The following is an 18042-nucleotide window of genomic DNA, read 5'->3' on the forward strand; positions in this document are numbered from 1 at the left end:
ATCATACTGATGCTGCTGTCCATTGGAAGCCATGCCATCTTGTTTTCCTTTTCTTCTCTCTCCCCTACCGTCCTCCACCCCGAGGTCCAGAAATTTCCAGTTGAGAAGGTCATTAAGTATTTTGTTTCTTCTCTGTCACTGATACGCTTCACACTGCCACAGCAGTCAATTGTTTCCCTTTTGAAATTAAGGCAGTATGTTGCAATCAGAAGAACAGACCTCTGAAATAGAATTTGCAAAAGAAATGAAAACTAAAATAATGAGGAATTGAGGTCCAGAGGTTGTCGTTTGATGTGCCTTGGGAAAATGTCCAAAACAATTAGGATAACTTCTAGATGGCTGTTGTAAAGTACTTTAGTAGAAAATAAGTGAGAATATAGGGAAACATTTTTGTCTCTATTCAAGTTAATTAATTGTGGTCTGCTATTTTTTCCCCTGCAGGTCGTCCAAGTGCTGTTCAGAGCTGTAGTTACCCTGGGTTTTCTGTATTTGTCAACTTGATCTCCATGTCCTAGATGGTTTGTTGTATATCAGCTGCAGAGTAAGCAGAGAATTTGGTTTACTAGAACTGAGTGGAGGATGGGTTATTGCCGCTGTTGTGCTTCTTTGAAGGAGACCCAGGGAAATTTCAGTAGCTGGCAGCCGAAATAGCCTAGAGACTCATGTCCCAGGAGATTTAGCTCCTCATCTTCTTATGTGTTTTCCCATTCCCTTATTAGTCTAAGACTAGAATGTGTTTGAACTCAGTCTTGGTAAAGTAATACGGCTAATCTTGAATCAACAGGGCAGATCTTATACATCCAAATAAGTCTTGCCTTCTTTGAAGTGGTTGCCTTGAGAGGCTCAACACGTACAGGAGTTCAGTATACATTTAGAACTCCTTTTAAAATCGCTTTCAGAAACTATGACATATTCTGTTGAATGAGCTTCGTTATCACAAATCTTAGTCTTTTGACAACGTGTGATTTTTTGAAAAGGTTGAAACTTATTGGGTATCAAGTGTGCTGTATAAGATGGAAGGCCTAGCTGACCATTACTATTTTTGGCTCAAAGTTAGGTTTATCTCAAGAAATTCATTATTCTTAGCTCTTAGGTGAAATACCTAAAAACAAAGTTTGGTTTAACTGGAGATGAAAAGTTCTAATACAAGAAAATTCATAACAGTGGAAAACGTGTTTACCATACAAATATAATAATTATCATTTTAGACTGTTGCTTTTCTCAAATTTTGATGTTAAGGTTATGCTGGCTTCATGAAATAAATTGGAGAGATTTTCACCTTTTTCTATTGTTTGGAACCTAAATCCCTGGTTCTCAAACTTGGGTATACATTGTAATCACTCAAGGAAGTGGAAAAAAAATACTGATCCTGAGTCCCACTCCCAGAGGTTCTAATGGACACCTGGGGACTTTTTAAAGCTCCCCAAGTGATTCTAATGTGCAGCCAAGGATGGGAATCATTGGTTTATATAATATTAAAACTATTTGCTCTTGAAAGTTGAGATAGAGCTCTGCTATAAAGCCACATGGAGCCAAAGCACTATTCAAGTTTTCTACTTCTTTTGAATCAATTTTGGTAGTTTCTAATTTTCAAAGAAATCCTCCATTTCTCTAAATTGTGAAAGTACATTGCCATAGATGTCAATATTATATTCTTTACTTATATAATTTATTTACTTCTCTATATCTTTATATCATTTTTCTAATCATTAATCTTACATTTTTTTCCTTCTCTTTTTTCACTTATCCTCAGTCTCATGATGAGTTTATCAGTTTTATTGGTTCTTTCAAAGAATCACCCTTTGGATTTTCATATCTTTTCTTTTTTGCTTGTTTTCTATTTCATTAGTTTCAGCTTTTATCTTTATTTGGTTGACATTATTGTTTTTTTCTAATTTCTTAAGATGAATACAGTCTTTCATGTGCATCTTTTTTAATAATGAAGACATTTAAGGCTACACATCTTTTCTGATTTTAGTTTTAACTGAGCCTTTTATTGAACTTGTAATATTGCTTTTAATTTCCTCTTCGATCTAGGGCTTATTAAGACTACAATTTTTAATTTCCAAGCATCTTAATTCAAGGAGCTAGAATTTTTCAAGTCATATTTTTATTTATTTCAAATTTTATTGGATTATGATAAGAGAATGTGTCCTATGAAATGTTTCTTATTTTGAATTTATTAAGCATTTCTTTGAAATCAAGTCATTATTGATTCTCATAAAGATTCCGTGGACAAATGAAAAATTAATTGTATTCTCTCTTTGTAGGATGCAAATTTCTTCATATCTTTATCTATTAAATTAAGTTCATTGATTATATATTCAATTTTTCCATATATTTATTTTCTTTTATATGTCTAAATATGTGTATTATATATTGCTATGTAACAAATTACCCCAGTACTTAATGACTTAAAACCTCAAATATTTAGTGTCTCAGTTTCTGTGGATCAGAAATTTGAGTGCAGCTTAGCTGGGTGGTTCTGGCTTAAGGTATCTCATGAGGTTGCCGTCAAACTATTGGCCGGGGCTGCAGTCGTCTGAAAAGTTGACTGGGGCTGGAGGACCTATTTCCAAGGTTGCTGACTCACATGGCAGCAGGCACAGCATTTCAGTTCCTTGCTGGCTGTTGGCAGAACAGCCACATGGGCCTCTCCACAGGGTACCTGAGTATTCTCATGACGTAGCAGCTGGCTTTCCCCAGAGTAAGTGATCCGAGAAAGAGAGCAGGCAGGAAGCTGCAGTGTCTTTTGTGACTTAGTCGCCCAAGTTGCACACCAGCACTTCTGCTGTGTTTTTTTATTCCTTAGAAGCAAATCAGTTAAGTCCAGTGCACATTCTAGGGGTGGCCAATTAGGCTTCACTTTTTAAAGGGAGTGTCAAAGAATTTGTGGACATTATTTTAAACCAGTAATTCAATCTGAATAATTCACTATGTTTGTATTTTTAAACAATTTCTTCTTGCATTTATAGAAGTTAAATATATGAAATAAAACTTGTTCTTTTATTGAATACTAGTTCATGAATTGTATCTTCTTCATAAAGTGCCTTTTATTATGATGGATTGTTGCTTTGTGATCTGGTTTAGCACTTTTAATATTAAATTCCACTTTGTCTAGTATTAATATTTGCATTTTTTCTTTCTCTTTGTTGCGTTTCCCTTGTTTTCAACCTCCCTTTATCTATTTTTTCACGCGTATTTCTCTCAAACTATGTATATCTGAGTTTTGTGTTTTAATGTAGTCCGGTAATCTTGGCGTTTTAATGGGAGAATTTAACTCACATTTTGTATAACAACAGATATTTTTTGTTGTTGTTTGTTTTTTGTTTTTTTGGTGCTGAAACCCAGGAACAATAACAATAGATATTTTTGAAAAATTTCCTTCTCTTCTACTTTGTTTACAGTTTATTTCACTTCTTTCATCATTTTCCTTTTCTTTTTGTTGTTTTGACGAAGTTTTCTTTTTATTGTTTTCTTTGACATTTTTACTGTGTTTTTCCATTCACTAGTGGTTATCTTCCCATTCTTGATAGTTCTAATGAATAATGTGTGTGTGTATATTTCTCAAATAGCTATAACTTTCTTCTTCCACCGTTATCCTCTCTCTCCTCCAGTAGGATAAATGTATTTATTTTCACACTTTCCATATCTGTCCCCCATTCAGATGAGATTTGTAGAGAATTTTACTTTTCTCCCCTCACCTCCCCTGCAAATCCTAGCTATTGGTCATGCCATATTTTTAGTTCTTGACCATTATTAGCTTTTCCTTCATAGTATATTTCTTCTATTTCTAGAATCCTTGCTTAGTACTTAAATGCAAGTTCTACATGACCACAATTGATTTATTTTTAATTATATATTGCAAGGTTCATTGTTCACATCTGTCTTTTTTCCTTTTGGTCTTTCCCTGGGTTAAGAACTTTTTATTGTTACTGCTGTTATTTGGTTAGAATATTTTCTTGGGTGTTTTCCTTTTTGGGGCATGTGGCTGCTACAGTCTCTGAATGCAAGCTACTTGAATGCAGGGACTTTGTATGGTTTACTTTTGGTTTCTAGCACCTAGAGCTGTGTCTACGTACATAACAAGCAATCAATACATGTTCATTGTTTTTTGGTATTAGATCACTACATCATCACATGTCTTTTTTCCACCCTGAAGAATATTTACGTTGTTGGTATTTGATCCTTTACACATCTGCAAATATTTTCTATCACCCTGAGAAGTTAATAATGTCACAGGGGCTGGCTCCGTGGCCGAGTGGTTAAGTTCATGCACTCGGCTGCGGCGGCCCAGGGTTCAGATCCTGGGCGCGGACATGGCACCGCTCGTCAGGCCACGTTGAGGCAGCGTCCCACATCCCACAACCAGAAGGACCTGCAACTAGGATATACAACTGTGTACAGGGGGGTTTGGGGAGATAAAGCAGGGAAAAAAAAAGATTGGCAACAGTTGTTAGCCCAGGTGCCAATCCTTAAAAAAAAAAAAGGAAGATTGGCAACAGTTGTTAGCCCAGGTGCCAATCTTTAAAAAAAAAAAAAAATAATGTCTTGGCCAATACACAATTCTTCATTTATAGTCCTTTTGTCTCTTTAATTTGTATATTTTACTCCACTATCTTCTACCTCCCAGTACTGCAGATGAGAAGTCTGATGCCAGGATGATTCTTTTCCCTTTGTAACTTGTTCTTTTTGTCTGGCAACTTCTAAGACTTTTACAGGTAATAGGGATTTTTTTTCCCCATGAATTTTGAATAGGAATCATGAACTCTTTCAAACTTCAGACTGAAGTCTCTTTTTAACTATAGAAAATTCTCTCTCTTATTTATGTAGTTATTGCCTCTTCTCCATCTGTTCCTTTTTTCTGATTCTGGAATGCTTATTATTGGCATATTAGTTCTCTTGGCTCTGAACTCTAATCTCTTACTCATTCCTCATGATTTTTATCATTTTGCTTTTTGCTCTGTGTGAGAGGTTTTTTCATCTGCTTGCTCTTTCAGGTCAATAATGTATTTTCCAACCACTCTTTCTTTAGGTAGCTCTAATTAATTGATATTTTAAATTTGAATAGCACATTTTAATGCCAAGAATTATTAACTTTTTGTTCTTTATTTTATAGTCCTCTTATTATTTTTTAAAATAAAGCTGTCCTCTGTCTCCTCCAGCAGTCCTGTCTTTTAGGGGACAGGACTTTGGCAGATCTGATTGCTCTACCTCTTTCTGGTTACTGGAACCCCTTAAATACTAGGTTATTTCCAGTTTTTATTTTCTGCTTAAGCTAGGTTAAGCCTCTCCATAGTTGGAGGCACAACAGTTTCCACTCTTGCATGAAGAGTATGAAAGGAAGTCTCTATGTTCCTAGGTGCCCCTAAATGCAAGTGTTAGTGTTCTTTTGGCTTCAGAGATATAGAAGTTCCCTATACTTTTTCTAGTAAGATCCAGCTTCTCCTTCCCCAATCAGGACCACACATCACTTAATCAAGGGGTCCACAGGTCCCCTCAGGCCTAGTTCTTCCACGTTCTCACACTCTCTAGCCCCTTGCAGGCCTAAACATCCCAATAGAGCCTATAACCTTCAACACCCCTCAGACTCCTCCAGCTTACTCACCCCAGCCAGCTGAAGGCTGGGGGAAGGAAGAGCATCAGAGATGCAGAATCCTTCCCCTTTTCTTTAAGTTTTGATAAGCAATAGCCTATATTTTTGCAACTGGCTGACACTATCTAAGCCCAGTGTGAATAAGGTTACATGAATAAATGTAAAATAATGGGATCTTAAAATTAGAGATAGCGTGGAGGCCATAATAAAATGAATCTCTTAATTTGTATGGTGCTTTATGGTTTTCATGCAATTTTAGACACATAGTCTCGTTGAGTTCCAAAGTAGTTCTGTGAGGTAAGTATGGAAATTATCATCCCCATTTTACAGATGAGGAAACTACAGTTCATGAAGATTAAATAACTTGCCCAAGGACACTTGGGTAATAGTGGAGCTGGCCTAGAGACTAAGTCTCATTTCTGGCAAAGAACACTATGCCACTTCTTGTTTGTTTGTTTGTTTCCAATAGCCTACAGAACATACTACATTGCATAATGATTTCTGGAATCCCTAAGTTATATGTTGCAACTTGTATAATATTTTTTCAACTATTTCTATTATATTGATATGAACAATTTAAAATGTATATACATACTAGGATGGTGAGTATAAAGTAACAAGACTTTCTTATATAGTTTGGAATCTAACAAAAGAGGAAGTTGAAAATAGTTTGAGGGGGCCAGCCCCATGGCTGAGTGGTTAAGTTCACATGCTCTGCTTCAGCAGCCTGGGGTTCACCAGTTCAGATCTTGGGCATGGACCTACACACTGCTCAACAGGCCATGCTGTGGTGGCATCCCACATAGAAGAAATTGTTTGAAAAAGCTTAATATAACTGTAATATGTGTATTATTTCCTGAAGGTAACTTTTTTGAAGGAGGACATACATTTGGATATATGAGTACTTAAATTTTTCTCTTGGTAATGTATTTATAAACATTTGAGTTTATCTTACTATGCAGTAGAAATGTGCTTGGCCATGCACTGGTAGGCATGACATGGTTGTTTTGTCTTAGAGTTTAGTGGTACAGAAGCAAACAAATCAATAGCTGTTGTAAAGACCAGAGCTTTGTCCTGATCCCAGTACTTTTTCTTGCTAACACTGTGTTTAAAAGTATTATCTCATACTCTGGAGTGATAATCAAAATATTTAACAAATGTGGCCTTGTCAGTGAGCAGTCACTACCCACCAGCTATCAGCACCTGATGTTAATGTACTGGTGGTATACCAGCCCTGCTCACAGTGGCATGGTACCTGACACTTTCCTGGGTACTTCCATATCCGTAACCTCATTTGATCTGCGGCAGGGTGTGGGGAGATATAGTGTCTTCCAGTTTTTGCAAATTGAGGGAATCACAGTGCAGAGAAGTTAAAGGTAGGGCCCTTTAGAAGGGAAGACTTTTGGCTCTTAGTTGAGTCTTCTTCCTTGGGTACAAGTTTCCCTCTTTTCAAGGGAGAAGGAAGAGATGAGAGTAGCCATTTTTGATAGGACAAGTATCAGTCCTTTCAGAGAAAAACTCATAGTAGGTGGTGGGTAGAATGAGCAATCCCCGTCTCCCCTGGAGTCTTCCTGTCCCGAGCTAATGTTTCACTTCCAAGGTCCCCTGCCGGAGATGCCTGCCCTGGAAGAGTGAATCTGGCTCAAGTGAGTGAGCAGAGTTTTCCCGGTGGAAGAACTGACTCGGCGTCTTTTCTCCATGTTCACAGGGACGTTAAATACAGAGCCTTACTTTAAAAGTATACTCTTTTAACTGCTTGTTTTCCCCCTCTCCTCCTTCCACAGAATGGTCTCCCCTCAGGAAGCAACCCATATGTTTTTAATGGTGATTTTGTAGATCGAGGAAAAAATTCTGTAGAGATCCTAATGATCCTGTTTGTCAGTTTTCTTGTCTACCCCAATGACCTGCACTTGAACAGAGGGAACCATGAAGATTTTATGATGAATATGAGGTAATCTAGGCCTTTAGATTTCTTTTGTTTCCCGCTCTGGAAAATACTGCCATGTTTAGTTCCTAGAGAGTCAGAGGTGAGTGTAGAGAAGTAGGGATGAGGGGAATCTCAAGGAAGACCTCAGTTCTCACCCCAATTTACCACCCCTAATCTTCTACTGAGGGAGTATAAATTGCTCTGAAGTCCCCTTCCTATCTTTTCTTCCAGTTCTATCCTTCCTTCTCCCTTCTATTACATTCTTTCTCTTCCTTCCATGCCCACAGGCCAAACTGTGTACCGGGTAGACATGTTAGGTTCTATGAGCAGATTTAGATGGAATCATTCCGTTGCTGCTTTTTTGGCTTGCCTCAGATATTGTCTCAGAAACTAGTACTGTGTTTTTCATGACATTGTGTTTTTTATGACATGGTGATTGCTTCTGGCACAGTTGTTCATAAACATATTTGAGAACAGCTGTAACATAGCATTTCAGCTATCTGACTCACTGGAGATTTGAAGAATAAAGATTGGTTAAATGGTTTACCAGTTTTTGCTGAAAGGCACAGTAGGTGGCAAATGTTCCCCTTTCCCTTCTTTCTTCCCCATTCCTCCTTCTCCTCCCCCACTACCTGCCCCCTCCTCCTTTTTCCTGTTTTTTGTTCCTTGTTTTATGAAAAACAGAATCCAGTTTGCTCTAGGGTGGTAGAAGGCATGACATATTTCATGCTTTTGGTCCTGGGCTTTTGAGTGCTCTGATCAAAGCTCAGCAACTGATTAGTTTTGCCTTTGGGGCAGTTCTGGCACTTGGCCCAAGAGTACAGTTTCAATATAATTCTTAGGTGTGGAAGCAAATGCTAAGACTATGAAGAAGCAAAAATCCCAAGGCTATTGTCAGAAGCCCATTATGCATAATATAGCTCAATACTTTTATTTGGACATGCCGTTTATCCTTCTATTTATTCAGTTAGCCAATCATATTTATCTAGTGCCTACAATGGTTAATGAAAGAGATATGGCCCTTGCCCTCAGAAAGTTTATGTCTAGCAGGGAAGACGTGAGAGTTGAATAGGTTTTTCGAGTGTGATGAATTTGTAAATTGGGGGATCCAACCTGTCTGACAGGTGATGGAAGGGTCTCTCATAGAAGCATGGCGTTAGCCAGACCTGAAGGATAAATTAGGCAATCAAGAAAGGGCCATGGTGGGGCTATGGGAAACAGTGTTCCACAGTGGAGGCACAACTTATGTAGAGCTTGGGAAAAGACTTTTAGACTTGAAAGAAGTTCAGGGGGGGTGGGAGCATAGACTGAAGAACAGGATGGTGCCTGATAGGGCTGGAGACATAAGAAATAGTTGGATCATGCAAAGGAATTTGGACTTTCTTCTGAGGACAAGAGAAAATCATTGAAGAGTATTATAAATTTGTATTTTAAAATGCAGGAGGAAGAGTAATTTGGATATGGGGAGGCCAATTAGGAAGTAGTTGAAGGAAGAGGTGATGGAGTCTTACTTAGACTAGGGTGATGGGGATGGAGGTGCAAAGAAGTAGATTCAAGAGGAGTTTAGACAATGATGATTTAAGGCTTGGTGATGTGATATGGGGGACTTGAAAAAAGAGAGAATCAAGGATGACCTTCAGGTTTCTGGCTTGAGTTTAGGGGTACAGCAGCATCATTCACTGATATTGGAAACACGATAAGAGGAAAAAGTTGGGATGAGGGAGAATGATGAATTCAGTTAGGGGTAAGATGATTTGAGGTGCTGTTGAGTATACGTGTCCAGAGCTCAGAAATGAAGTGTGGCTTGGAGCATTGTTCTGCAGTATTGGCGCGTAGGTAGTAAGTGAAGCCCTGGGCACAGATGAGATTGCCAAGGGAGAAAGTGAAGGGAGACGAGGGCCTAGGACAGACTCTGAAGGAACTCCAACATTTCAGGCTGGGTAGAGGAGAACTTGCAAAGGAGGTTCAAAATTGCCAGAAAGGTAGGAGGAAAGCCAAGAGAGTTGACTGTCCCAGAAGTCCAGAGAGGAAAAGTTTCCCAGAAGGATTGGGTAGTCAACTGTATTTAGTGTTTCAGAGAGGGCAAGAAAGATGAGGACTGCAAAGTGTCCTTTGGATTTAACAACATGGACACCTTTGGTGAGTACAGGACTGAATTCATCTCAGAAAACATAATGTTACACTGTAGAAGCCTGACCTGACATGATTTGCATGGAAACCCGGAGTTAGTATGCTTTGTTCTGACTTGACCGTGTTGGGTATTAAGAGTGTATATTATTATCCTAAGGCAAGGAAAAGTAATTGAAAAAAATTTCTATCATTAAATTTCCCTTAGTGACTGCTATTCAGGCATTAACATTCTTGACACTTTCTATTAAAACCTTCAATACCATTACATGGTATTTATATCAGAGAAAGTATAAAGAGTCAACTTATCTTCTAGGCTTTTCTTTGTCTTTTTTCAGTCTTTTTGTCCCCCCAATCATTCATTTACTATAAGATGTAGGTTGTCTGAGAAATTCTACTGTAAATGAAAAGCATTCTCCCACACAGCTTCCCCCAGCTGCCACAGCACACTGCTCTGAATACTTGCAGCATTTATATAACCTATACCTACTATGTATTTCTTAAGTTGTTTTGTAATTGTTTCATGAAAATTTATCTTCTTTCTATGCTGTACTATACTATACTGTACTATACTCTAAGCTCCTTGAGGGGAGGGATGATGTCATTGGCTGCTTTTGTTTTTTCCCATCATACCTGGCAAAGACTTGGGTAAGTAGTAGTCAGTTCCAACTAAAGTCTAGTTTCTTGAGTTCTTGTGATAATGAGATGTCAAGGGTTCCCCATTTTGCATGATTCATGTAAGTAAGAGTTGTCAACATTTAATTAAGTAGTTTAAATCCCATTGTTTTTTTCAGATATGGCTTCACAAAAGAAGTTTTGCATAAATATAAGGTAAGACCCATATACTTTTTTTTTTTTTTTTTGCATTCCCTTTGCTGTTTATACATAGAAGTAAAAAAAGAGCCTTCAGGAAGGGTGATGGGAGAACTAGTCAGAATCCATGCCAATAAATAAAAAAGCACAGCAGGAAGCCCTGGCCATGGTAGAGATCTAATTTTCTTCCTGGACTAAACCAAGCTTTTTCTTTGTAACTTTTGTGTAAGTTTCAGCATAAATACAAACATATTCTATTATTTTAAAGATTCCCAGGATTTGTTTTACTCAGGTATGGTAAAACATGGAGACATGGAAATGACTGTCATAAAGGAAAAGGTTTTTACTTTTTAGGAGTCATGGCACACCACACTGGGGACCACATGGGGAAGCACCAGAGTTGGTCAGAGGCAGAGGGAGCAAGGGGAAAAACGTGGACAAGAGCCTTTATTGTGGTTTCTGTGGGAAGGAATGGGTGAGGCAGTGTAAGCAGGTTTACCATTGGCTAGTTTGAATAATTTCAGCAGACTCTAGGGCATACAGGTTGTCCAAGGTTATCTGATACCTGGCCCTGGGATGATTAGGGGAGGGGAATGAATAGTGGCCCTGAGTGTGAGAGCTCCCTAAAGGAGGTAGTTGGGAGAGTGGGCTCTGAATTGGTTGGTTTGCATAGGAAAGGCCGGTCATTTACTATCTCTAGGAATTAGCTAGCCCTGGGAGGGGCAACATCTCCTCCAGGATCAGCAAGGCACCAAGATGTCAAAGTATCAAAAATATAGAATCAAAAGACATAGCTAATGCATGCTAGAGGATTAGTGACTCCATGCTGACATCCTTTGGGTGGCATGAAAACTTGCTTTTTGTCCATACGTTGGGACTATTCAATAGACTTGAACCTATCCGAAAAATAAAACTTAACTCAAGCTCTAACTTACAGCTACATGGAAGAAAAATCTTGCAACTCTTGGAAGACGTCTATACCTGGCTCCCAATTGGTACAATCATTGATAATGAAGTCCTGGTCATACATGGTGGGATATCAGAGTCCACAGACTTGAATTTACTCCATCATATGGAAAGAAACAAAGTAAGAAGCAATGTTTACATGAATCTCATCTCAGAAATTTATAAGGGGATACATACCTCTTTCCATTTATTATTTTGTATTCATTTGTGTTTTAATGGTTGTAACTCTGAAAAGATTAGTGCATGGGACCGGCCCCATGGCCGAGTGGTTAAGTTCACATGCTCTGCTGCGGCGGCCCAGGGTTTCGCTGGTTCGGATCCTGGGTGTGGACATGGCACCGCTCGTCAGGCCACGCTGAGGCGGCATCCCACATGCCACAACTAGAAGGACCCACAACTAAAATATGCAATTATGTACTGGGGGATTTGGGGAGAAAAAGCAGAAAGAAAAGAAAGAAGATTGTCAACAGTTGTTAGCTTAGGTGCCAATCTTAAAAAAAAAAAAGATTAGTACAAATTTTAAGAAAATCTATGATTACATGATAAATAACTAACTGGGTAGCCTCTATATATGGAAAATATTTTTTTAATTCATGATGAAAATGGGAAAATGTGGAAATGTTGGCATTTCGTGTAGTTTCTAAAAGTAACAAACCCTGACTTTTAAAAATTAAAATCTCTAATTAATTAATATTGTGGTAAACTATATGTAACATAAAATTTACTACTTTAACCATTTTTAAGTGTACAATTCAGTGGTATTAAGTACATTCACATTGTTGTGCATCCATCACTACTACCAGCACCATCCATTTCCAGAACTTTTTATCTTCCCAAACTGAAGCTCTACCCATTAAACAATAACTCCCCATTCCCCCCCCTCCAGCCCCTGCCAACCACCATGCTACTTTCTGTCTCTATGAATTTGACTACTCTAGATACTTCAGAGAAGTGGAATCACTCAGCAATTTGTTTCTGAATTGATATGATTTCCCTTATACTATACTCCAAATGGCTCAGGGTATTTTTGGGGAAATATTTTAAACCCAAGTAATCGTATTAAGTACAACAGAAGCAGAGCAGGAACATGTATAGAACCTCCAAGGGAAGTGCCTATGTGGGGCCTGTAATGCTCCCACGCTTAGTGAAGGATTCCTTTGGCTGGGCCTTGCAAAGTGATGGAGTTGTCTTCCTCCTGTACCAGAGGCCAGCCAAAGCCCTCAGACCAGGGGCATAGGGGGTGTCATGTGGGCGTGAGAACCAATAGCCGCTCTGGAGCCAGATGATTGTATATGGTCCTAGTGAGAAACCTGAACCCTTACCCCTCAGAGACTGATAATCAGTTTCCAACCAATCTAGGCAACTGAGGTCTAGCGCCGGAATTTAGCTTGATATAGACAGAAATATGACTGCTATTCACCTTGAGTGTTTGGAACCTTTATACACATGTGAATGATAATATTGCTGTTAATTTCATCTCATCCTTTTTTTTTTTTTTTTTTTTGGTGAGGAAGATTGGCCCTGAGCTAAGATGCATTGCCAATCTCCTCTTTTTGCTTGAGGAAGATTGTCCCTGAGCTAATATCTGTGCAGGTCTTCCTCTATTTTGTACGTGGGATGCTGCCACAGCCTGAGTTGATGAGCAGTGTATAGGTCTGTGCACATGATCCGAACCTGTGAACTCAGGGCTGCTGAAGCAGAGTGCGTGAACTTACCTGCCATGCCAGCTGGCTGGCCCCTCTTCTTATCCTTTTAATTTCAACTTAAATATGTACCCCCTCTGGAAAGCCTTCCACGACCTCCGGACTATACCAGATTCCCTTCTATATGCTCTCAAGCCCCTTGTACATATCCTTCTTAACGGTTACCAAAATTAAATAAGGAATTATGATACTGTTTGTTTACTATCCTTCCCTGCTTCTCTGGTTCACTGATAGAACCCCAGCACCTAAGATGTAGTAAGCACTTAGTCAATGTTCGTTGAATATCTCCTAAGAGATTTAAGATCAAAGCAGGGCAAACCTAAGACAAAACTGGATAGGAAGTTTTTCACAACACCTGTCCTGATTCTGTGGTAATTTTACATACTCTGTCCCCAACCTCACCCAGTGATAACCATACTTCCTGGTTTACACCTGTTGTCCTGGTGTAATTGTTAATAGTGCCTTCTTTTACTCTCAAAAAGCATCCCATTGCAATAAATTTTAAGGCCACTCTAAGTTTAAGGCATCTTTCTCATGATATCAAGCAAATAGTCAAGCCAATAAGATGTTTCGATCAACATGAAATAGTCAGTGTTAACATAATGAGTGGATATGATTCTAGCCAAGAGCAAGGGAACATGTTTCTGTCAGTCACATATTGGCAAGAACATGGCATGAATGTGACACTCCACCACCACCACCTGCCCTGTGACAACCGTGCTAATCAGTCATGGCAGCCACTACCAATTGATCAGATTGGAAACTTTTCCTGAGTTTAGCCTGAGCAGCTAGCCCTCTCTAGGGCTTTGTGAAATATTGAGAGCATGTCTCTGGAATGCCCATTACTATTTCTTTGGAAACCCCAAGTTGAGAGCCATCTGGACCTTGTAAACAATGAGGCTCTGACATCAGACAGGTGTAGCTAGCTTTATGCTCTGCTCTGCCACTTTGTGGCTGGGTGAATGGGCAAGGTACTAAAGTTTTCTAAGCCTCAGTTTCCACACTGTACATTGAAGCTAAAAATGCCTACCGTATTGAATTGTAGGAAAGATTAAATACAATTACCTAGATGAAGAAAACAGCATAGAGTGAGCTCTGAACATAAAGCTCTCTTCTCCGACTCCCTCCTCTTTTTCCTGATACTTGGAACTGAGGTTGGAATTTCAGTCACCAAGACAGACCCTGGGGAGAAGTTTTGGGGCCAGGAATTGTCTCAGGATACCTCAAATTTCGTCTCCTTTGGGGATCATTGTTCCATCTACTCATGAGACTGGTTTTAAAGATAGAAATTTGACTTGTATCTTTTTTGTGTCTTCTGTCACCTAGAGTGAGGTTGAATTGGCAGCACATACTTGTTATATTAAATATAATTGAACTGTAATGAAAGCAGTAGGTTCAAGCCTTTGGAACTCTACCAGATGAGATACAAAAGTAGATTTTCAAGTCCAATTTTATAACCCCCACTTTCCCATCCCTTAGGACCCTCCAAGTGTAGGGGTGACCATGCTTCCTGCTTTACTCCTGTTGTGGTGGTCTGATTGTTAATAGGGGAGGGGTAGAGTTGGGGGAACCTGATGATAGCCTCCATTCTAGGTTCCTTAAAGGCATTTTGTAACGTAGGCAGGTTGGTGAGTCAATGCAAAGGGACAGAGAAGGAAGGTTCTATAAGACTAAGACTCTGATTTAATATTCTTCAAACTCCCTGGCAGGAGGTGGGGGAAAGGATGGCTAGTAGGACCCCCAGGAGAAAATGATAGTGTGGTACCTTGCGGGGGCAAGGATGGCTAGTAGGATCCCCAGGAGAAAATGATAGTGTGGTACTTTGCGGGGGCTGGGCAAAGTATCCTGATCCCAAGCGGCATAGGAAACAGCAGAGCCACACATACTTAAGAGACCATGTGGGTGATGGATGGAAACTAGATTTTGGTAGTGAACACACTGTAGTTTATACAGAAGTCAAATGATAATGTTGTATACATGAAACCTATATAATTATAAACCAACATTAGATCAATTAAAAAAGGGGGGGGGGGCCGGCCCCGTAGCTGAGTGGTTAAGTTCGCGCGCTCTGCTGCAGCAGCCCAGGGTTCGGATCCTGGGCGCGGACATGGCACCGCTTGTCAGGCCACGTTGAGGCGGCGTCCATATGCCACAACTAGAAGGACCTGCAACTAGGATATACAGCTATGTACCAGGGGGGATTTGGGGAGATAAAGCAGAAAAAAAAAAAGATTGGCCACAGTTGTTAGCTCAGGTGCCAATCTTTAAAAAAAAAAAAGAGAGAGAGAGAGAGAAAGACCATGTGGCCTTGCCCAATGAGCTTATCAGAAGTAAATTGTGTGGACCAAAGTCCAGAGTGTCTTCCCAGAATATTCTGCTCTGCTAAGACCTGGGGACATTTGCTGGGGGGAGACGGGGAGGGTAGGCTGTGAACTCACTAATAATAGCTGAGATTGAGTTTCCAATCATTTCAATGAGACAGGACCTCAGACTAAGATTCAATTTTATTTTTGAAAAATAAAGGTAAGATTTCATATCCACCCTAGTTTATAGAAGAAACTAAGTGCCTACCACAGAGAATTGTCCATCACTGAACTAAGGCCACCAAAGTAACAGAAGTATTGTTTCAAATTGTTTTGTATAAAGAAACAAGTATAAAATTGTAGTCTCAAGTTATGTAAGGGAATGAAGAAGGGATTATAGTAATTGATGTGCTATCAGAAAGACATTTTATTTTCCAAAGAAATGCATCACTTTTGTTGCTAAGATTAGAGAACATAACCAATTGCTGGCAGGGTCAGATTGTGAACCACATCGCATTTAAGTTGAAGGGCTTCCAAAGTTTTCAACTTCTGTCCTCTGAGTACTTGCCTGGACACAGATGTACTTTCTTTCATTTCATTTCTCCTGGAAAACACAATAAAATGAAAAGCAGCCGCCATCTTAAGAGGTGTTTCTGAACTCAAAGCCTTTTGGTTCTCTCTTAGACCCATGTATGGATAAAAGCTCGGGAGACTAGTTTTCCCTTAGTAGCTTCCATTCCCTGTGATGATGCCTCAGAACATGTCTAGCACTGACATCTATGCCTCTGGGGTCCTTTAGAAACTCTAATGGGAAACTTTTCCTGTGTGGCAGTGTCTTGAGTTGAAAAATGTACAAACAATTTAATAGGCCCACTTTATAGAGATCACTGGATCAATAAGATAAAGGAGGTGGGTGAGATGGAAAAGGTGACCATGTGTTTTTCACTGAGTTGAGGCACAATATAGACAATAGCAACTGGTACTGAAGTTTCTGCATGGAGCACAGTAAGCATAGGGTTTGGCTAAAGCGTGAATTTGTTTTCTAGATGAAATCTGTGCTGATGCCACCATTTCCAATAGATGAAGACTATGCTGCTGACTTGAAAAATAAAGTAGGTACAACTGCTGTGCCTCGAGGAGTCAGAACAAGTGGATCCCTCTCTGAACAGTTAACAAAGCATGAATGGGAACAGGTAGGTAATCAAAGTGTTCACCACAATGGCAAAGGAAGACGTAGCATAGATGATGTTGTCCGTTACAATATATAGATAAAAGTGACTTATAAGCACATCATATCCTTTTCTCTGAATTATCACTATATTTTTAACAGCTTTATTGAGATCTAATTCACATACCATGTAATTCACTCATTTAAAGTATGTAATTCAATGGTTTTTGGTATATTCACAGTGTTGTGCAACTATCACCACAATCTAATTTTAGAACATTTTCATTCACCTGAAAAAGAAACTGTATACCTATTACCAGTCACTCCTCACTCCCTCTCCAGCCACCTCCCCCACCCCCGGTGCCCGCCACAGCCTTAGGCAACTACCAGTCTACTTTTGGTCTTTATAGATTTGCCTATTCTGGACATGTTATAGAGATGGACCCATACAATATGCAATCTTTTGTGTCTGGCTTCTTTTACTCAGCCCAATGTTTTGAAGTTCATCCATGTTGTAGGATGTATCAGTGCTTCATTTTCTTTTTATTGCTGAATAATATTCCATTATATGCATATAGCACTTTTGCTTATTTATTCATCAGTAGGTGGACATATGGGTTGTTTCCACTTTTTGGCTGTTAAGAATAATGCTGCTATGAACATTCGCATGCAAGTTTTTGTGTGGACATGTGTTTTCATTTTTATGGGTATATACCTAGGAGCGGCATTGCTGGGTCATAAGATAATTCTAAGTTTATTTAACATTTTGAGAGACTTCCAAATTGTTTTCCCAAGTGACTGCACTATTTTACATTGCAATCACCAATGTATGAAAGTTCCAATTTCTCTGCATCCTAACAATTGTTGTCTATCCTTTTGATTATGACCATTCTAGTGGGTGTGAGATGTAATCTCATCGTGATTTTGGCATTTCTCTGATGATTAATGATGCTGAGCATCTTTTCATGTGCTTATTGGCCATTTGTATATCTTCTTTGGAGAAACGTCTATTCAGATCCTTTACCCATTTTGAAAATTATTTATTTTTGTTATTGCATTATAAGAGTTCTTTATATATTCTGGATATAAATCCCTTATCCCTTATATTATTTGCAAATATTCTCTCCATTCTGTGAGCTATCTTTTCGCCTTCTTGATGGTATTATTTGCAGCACAGAAGTTTTTAATTTTGATGAAATCCACGTATCTATTTTTTCTTTTTTCTTACACTTTTGGTGTATCTAAGAAGCCATTGCCTAACCCAAAGTCATGAAGATTTATTCCTATGTTTTCTTCTAAGAGAGTCATAGTTTTATCTTTTACGTTTAGGTGTCTGATTAATTTTGAGTTAATTTTTCTGTACAGTGTGAGGTAGGTGTCCAAATTCATTCTGTTGCATGTGGATATCCAGTTATCCCAGCACCATTTGTTAAAAAGAC

General features: G+C 39.0%; 1 protein-coding gene across 23 annotated transcripts in view; it reads left to right on the forward strand.

Annotated features, from left to right (window-relative positions):
- Window positions 1-18042, forward strand: part of PPEF1 (protein phosphatase with EF-hand domain 1) — a 122704-nt gene that overhangs the window by 77732 nt on the left and 26930 nt on the right. For all 23 annotated transcript variants that reach the window (XM_070258013.1, XM_070258020.1, XM_014728774.3 and 20 more), the window contains 4 exons: window positions 7381-7547; window positions 10445-10481; window positions 11401-11550; window positions 16482-16628. In XM_070258013.1, the coding sequence (XP_070114114.1) occupies window positions 7381-7547; window positions 10445-10481; window positions 11401-11550; window positions 16482-16628 (501 nt within the window). The remainder of the gene's footprint in view (window positions 1-7380; window positions 7548-10444; window positions 10482-11400; window positions 11551-16481; window positions 16629-18042) is intronic.

The sequence above is a fragment of the Equus caballus genome, chromosome X (assembly GCF_041296265.1).
Source record: "Equus caballus isolate H_3958 breed thoroughbred chromosome X, TB-T2T, whole genome shotgun sequence".
In the NCBI taxonomy this organism is placed as follows: domain Eukaryota; kingdom Metazoa; phylum Chordata; class Mammalia; order Perissodactyla; family Equidae; genus Equus; species Equus caballus.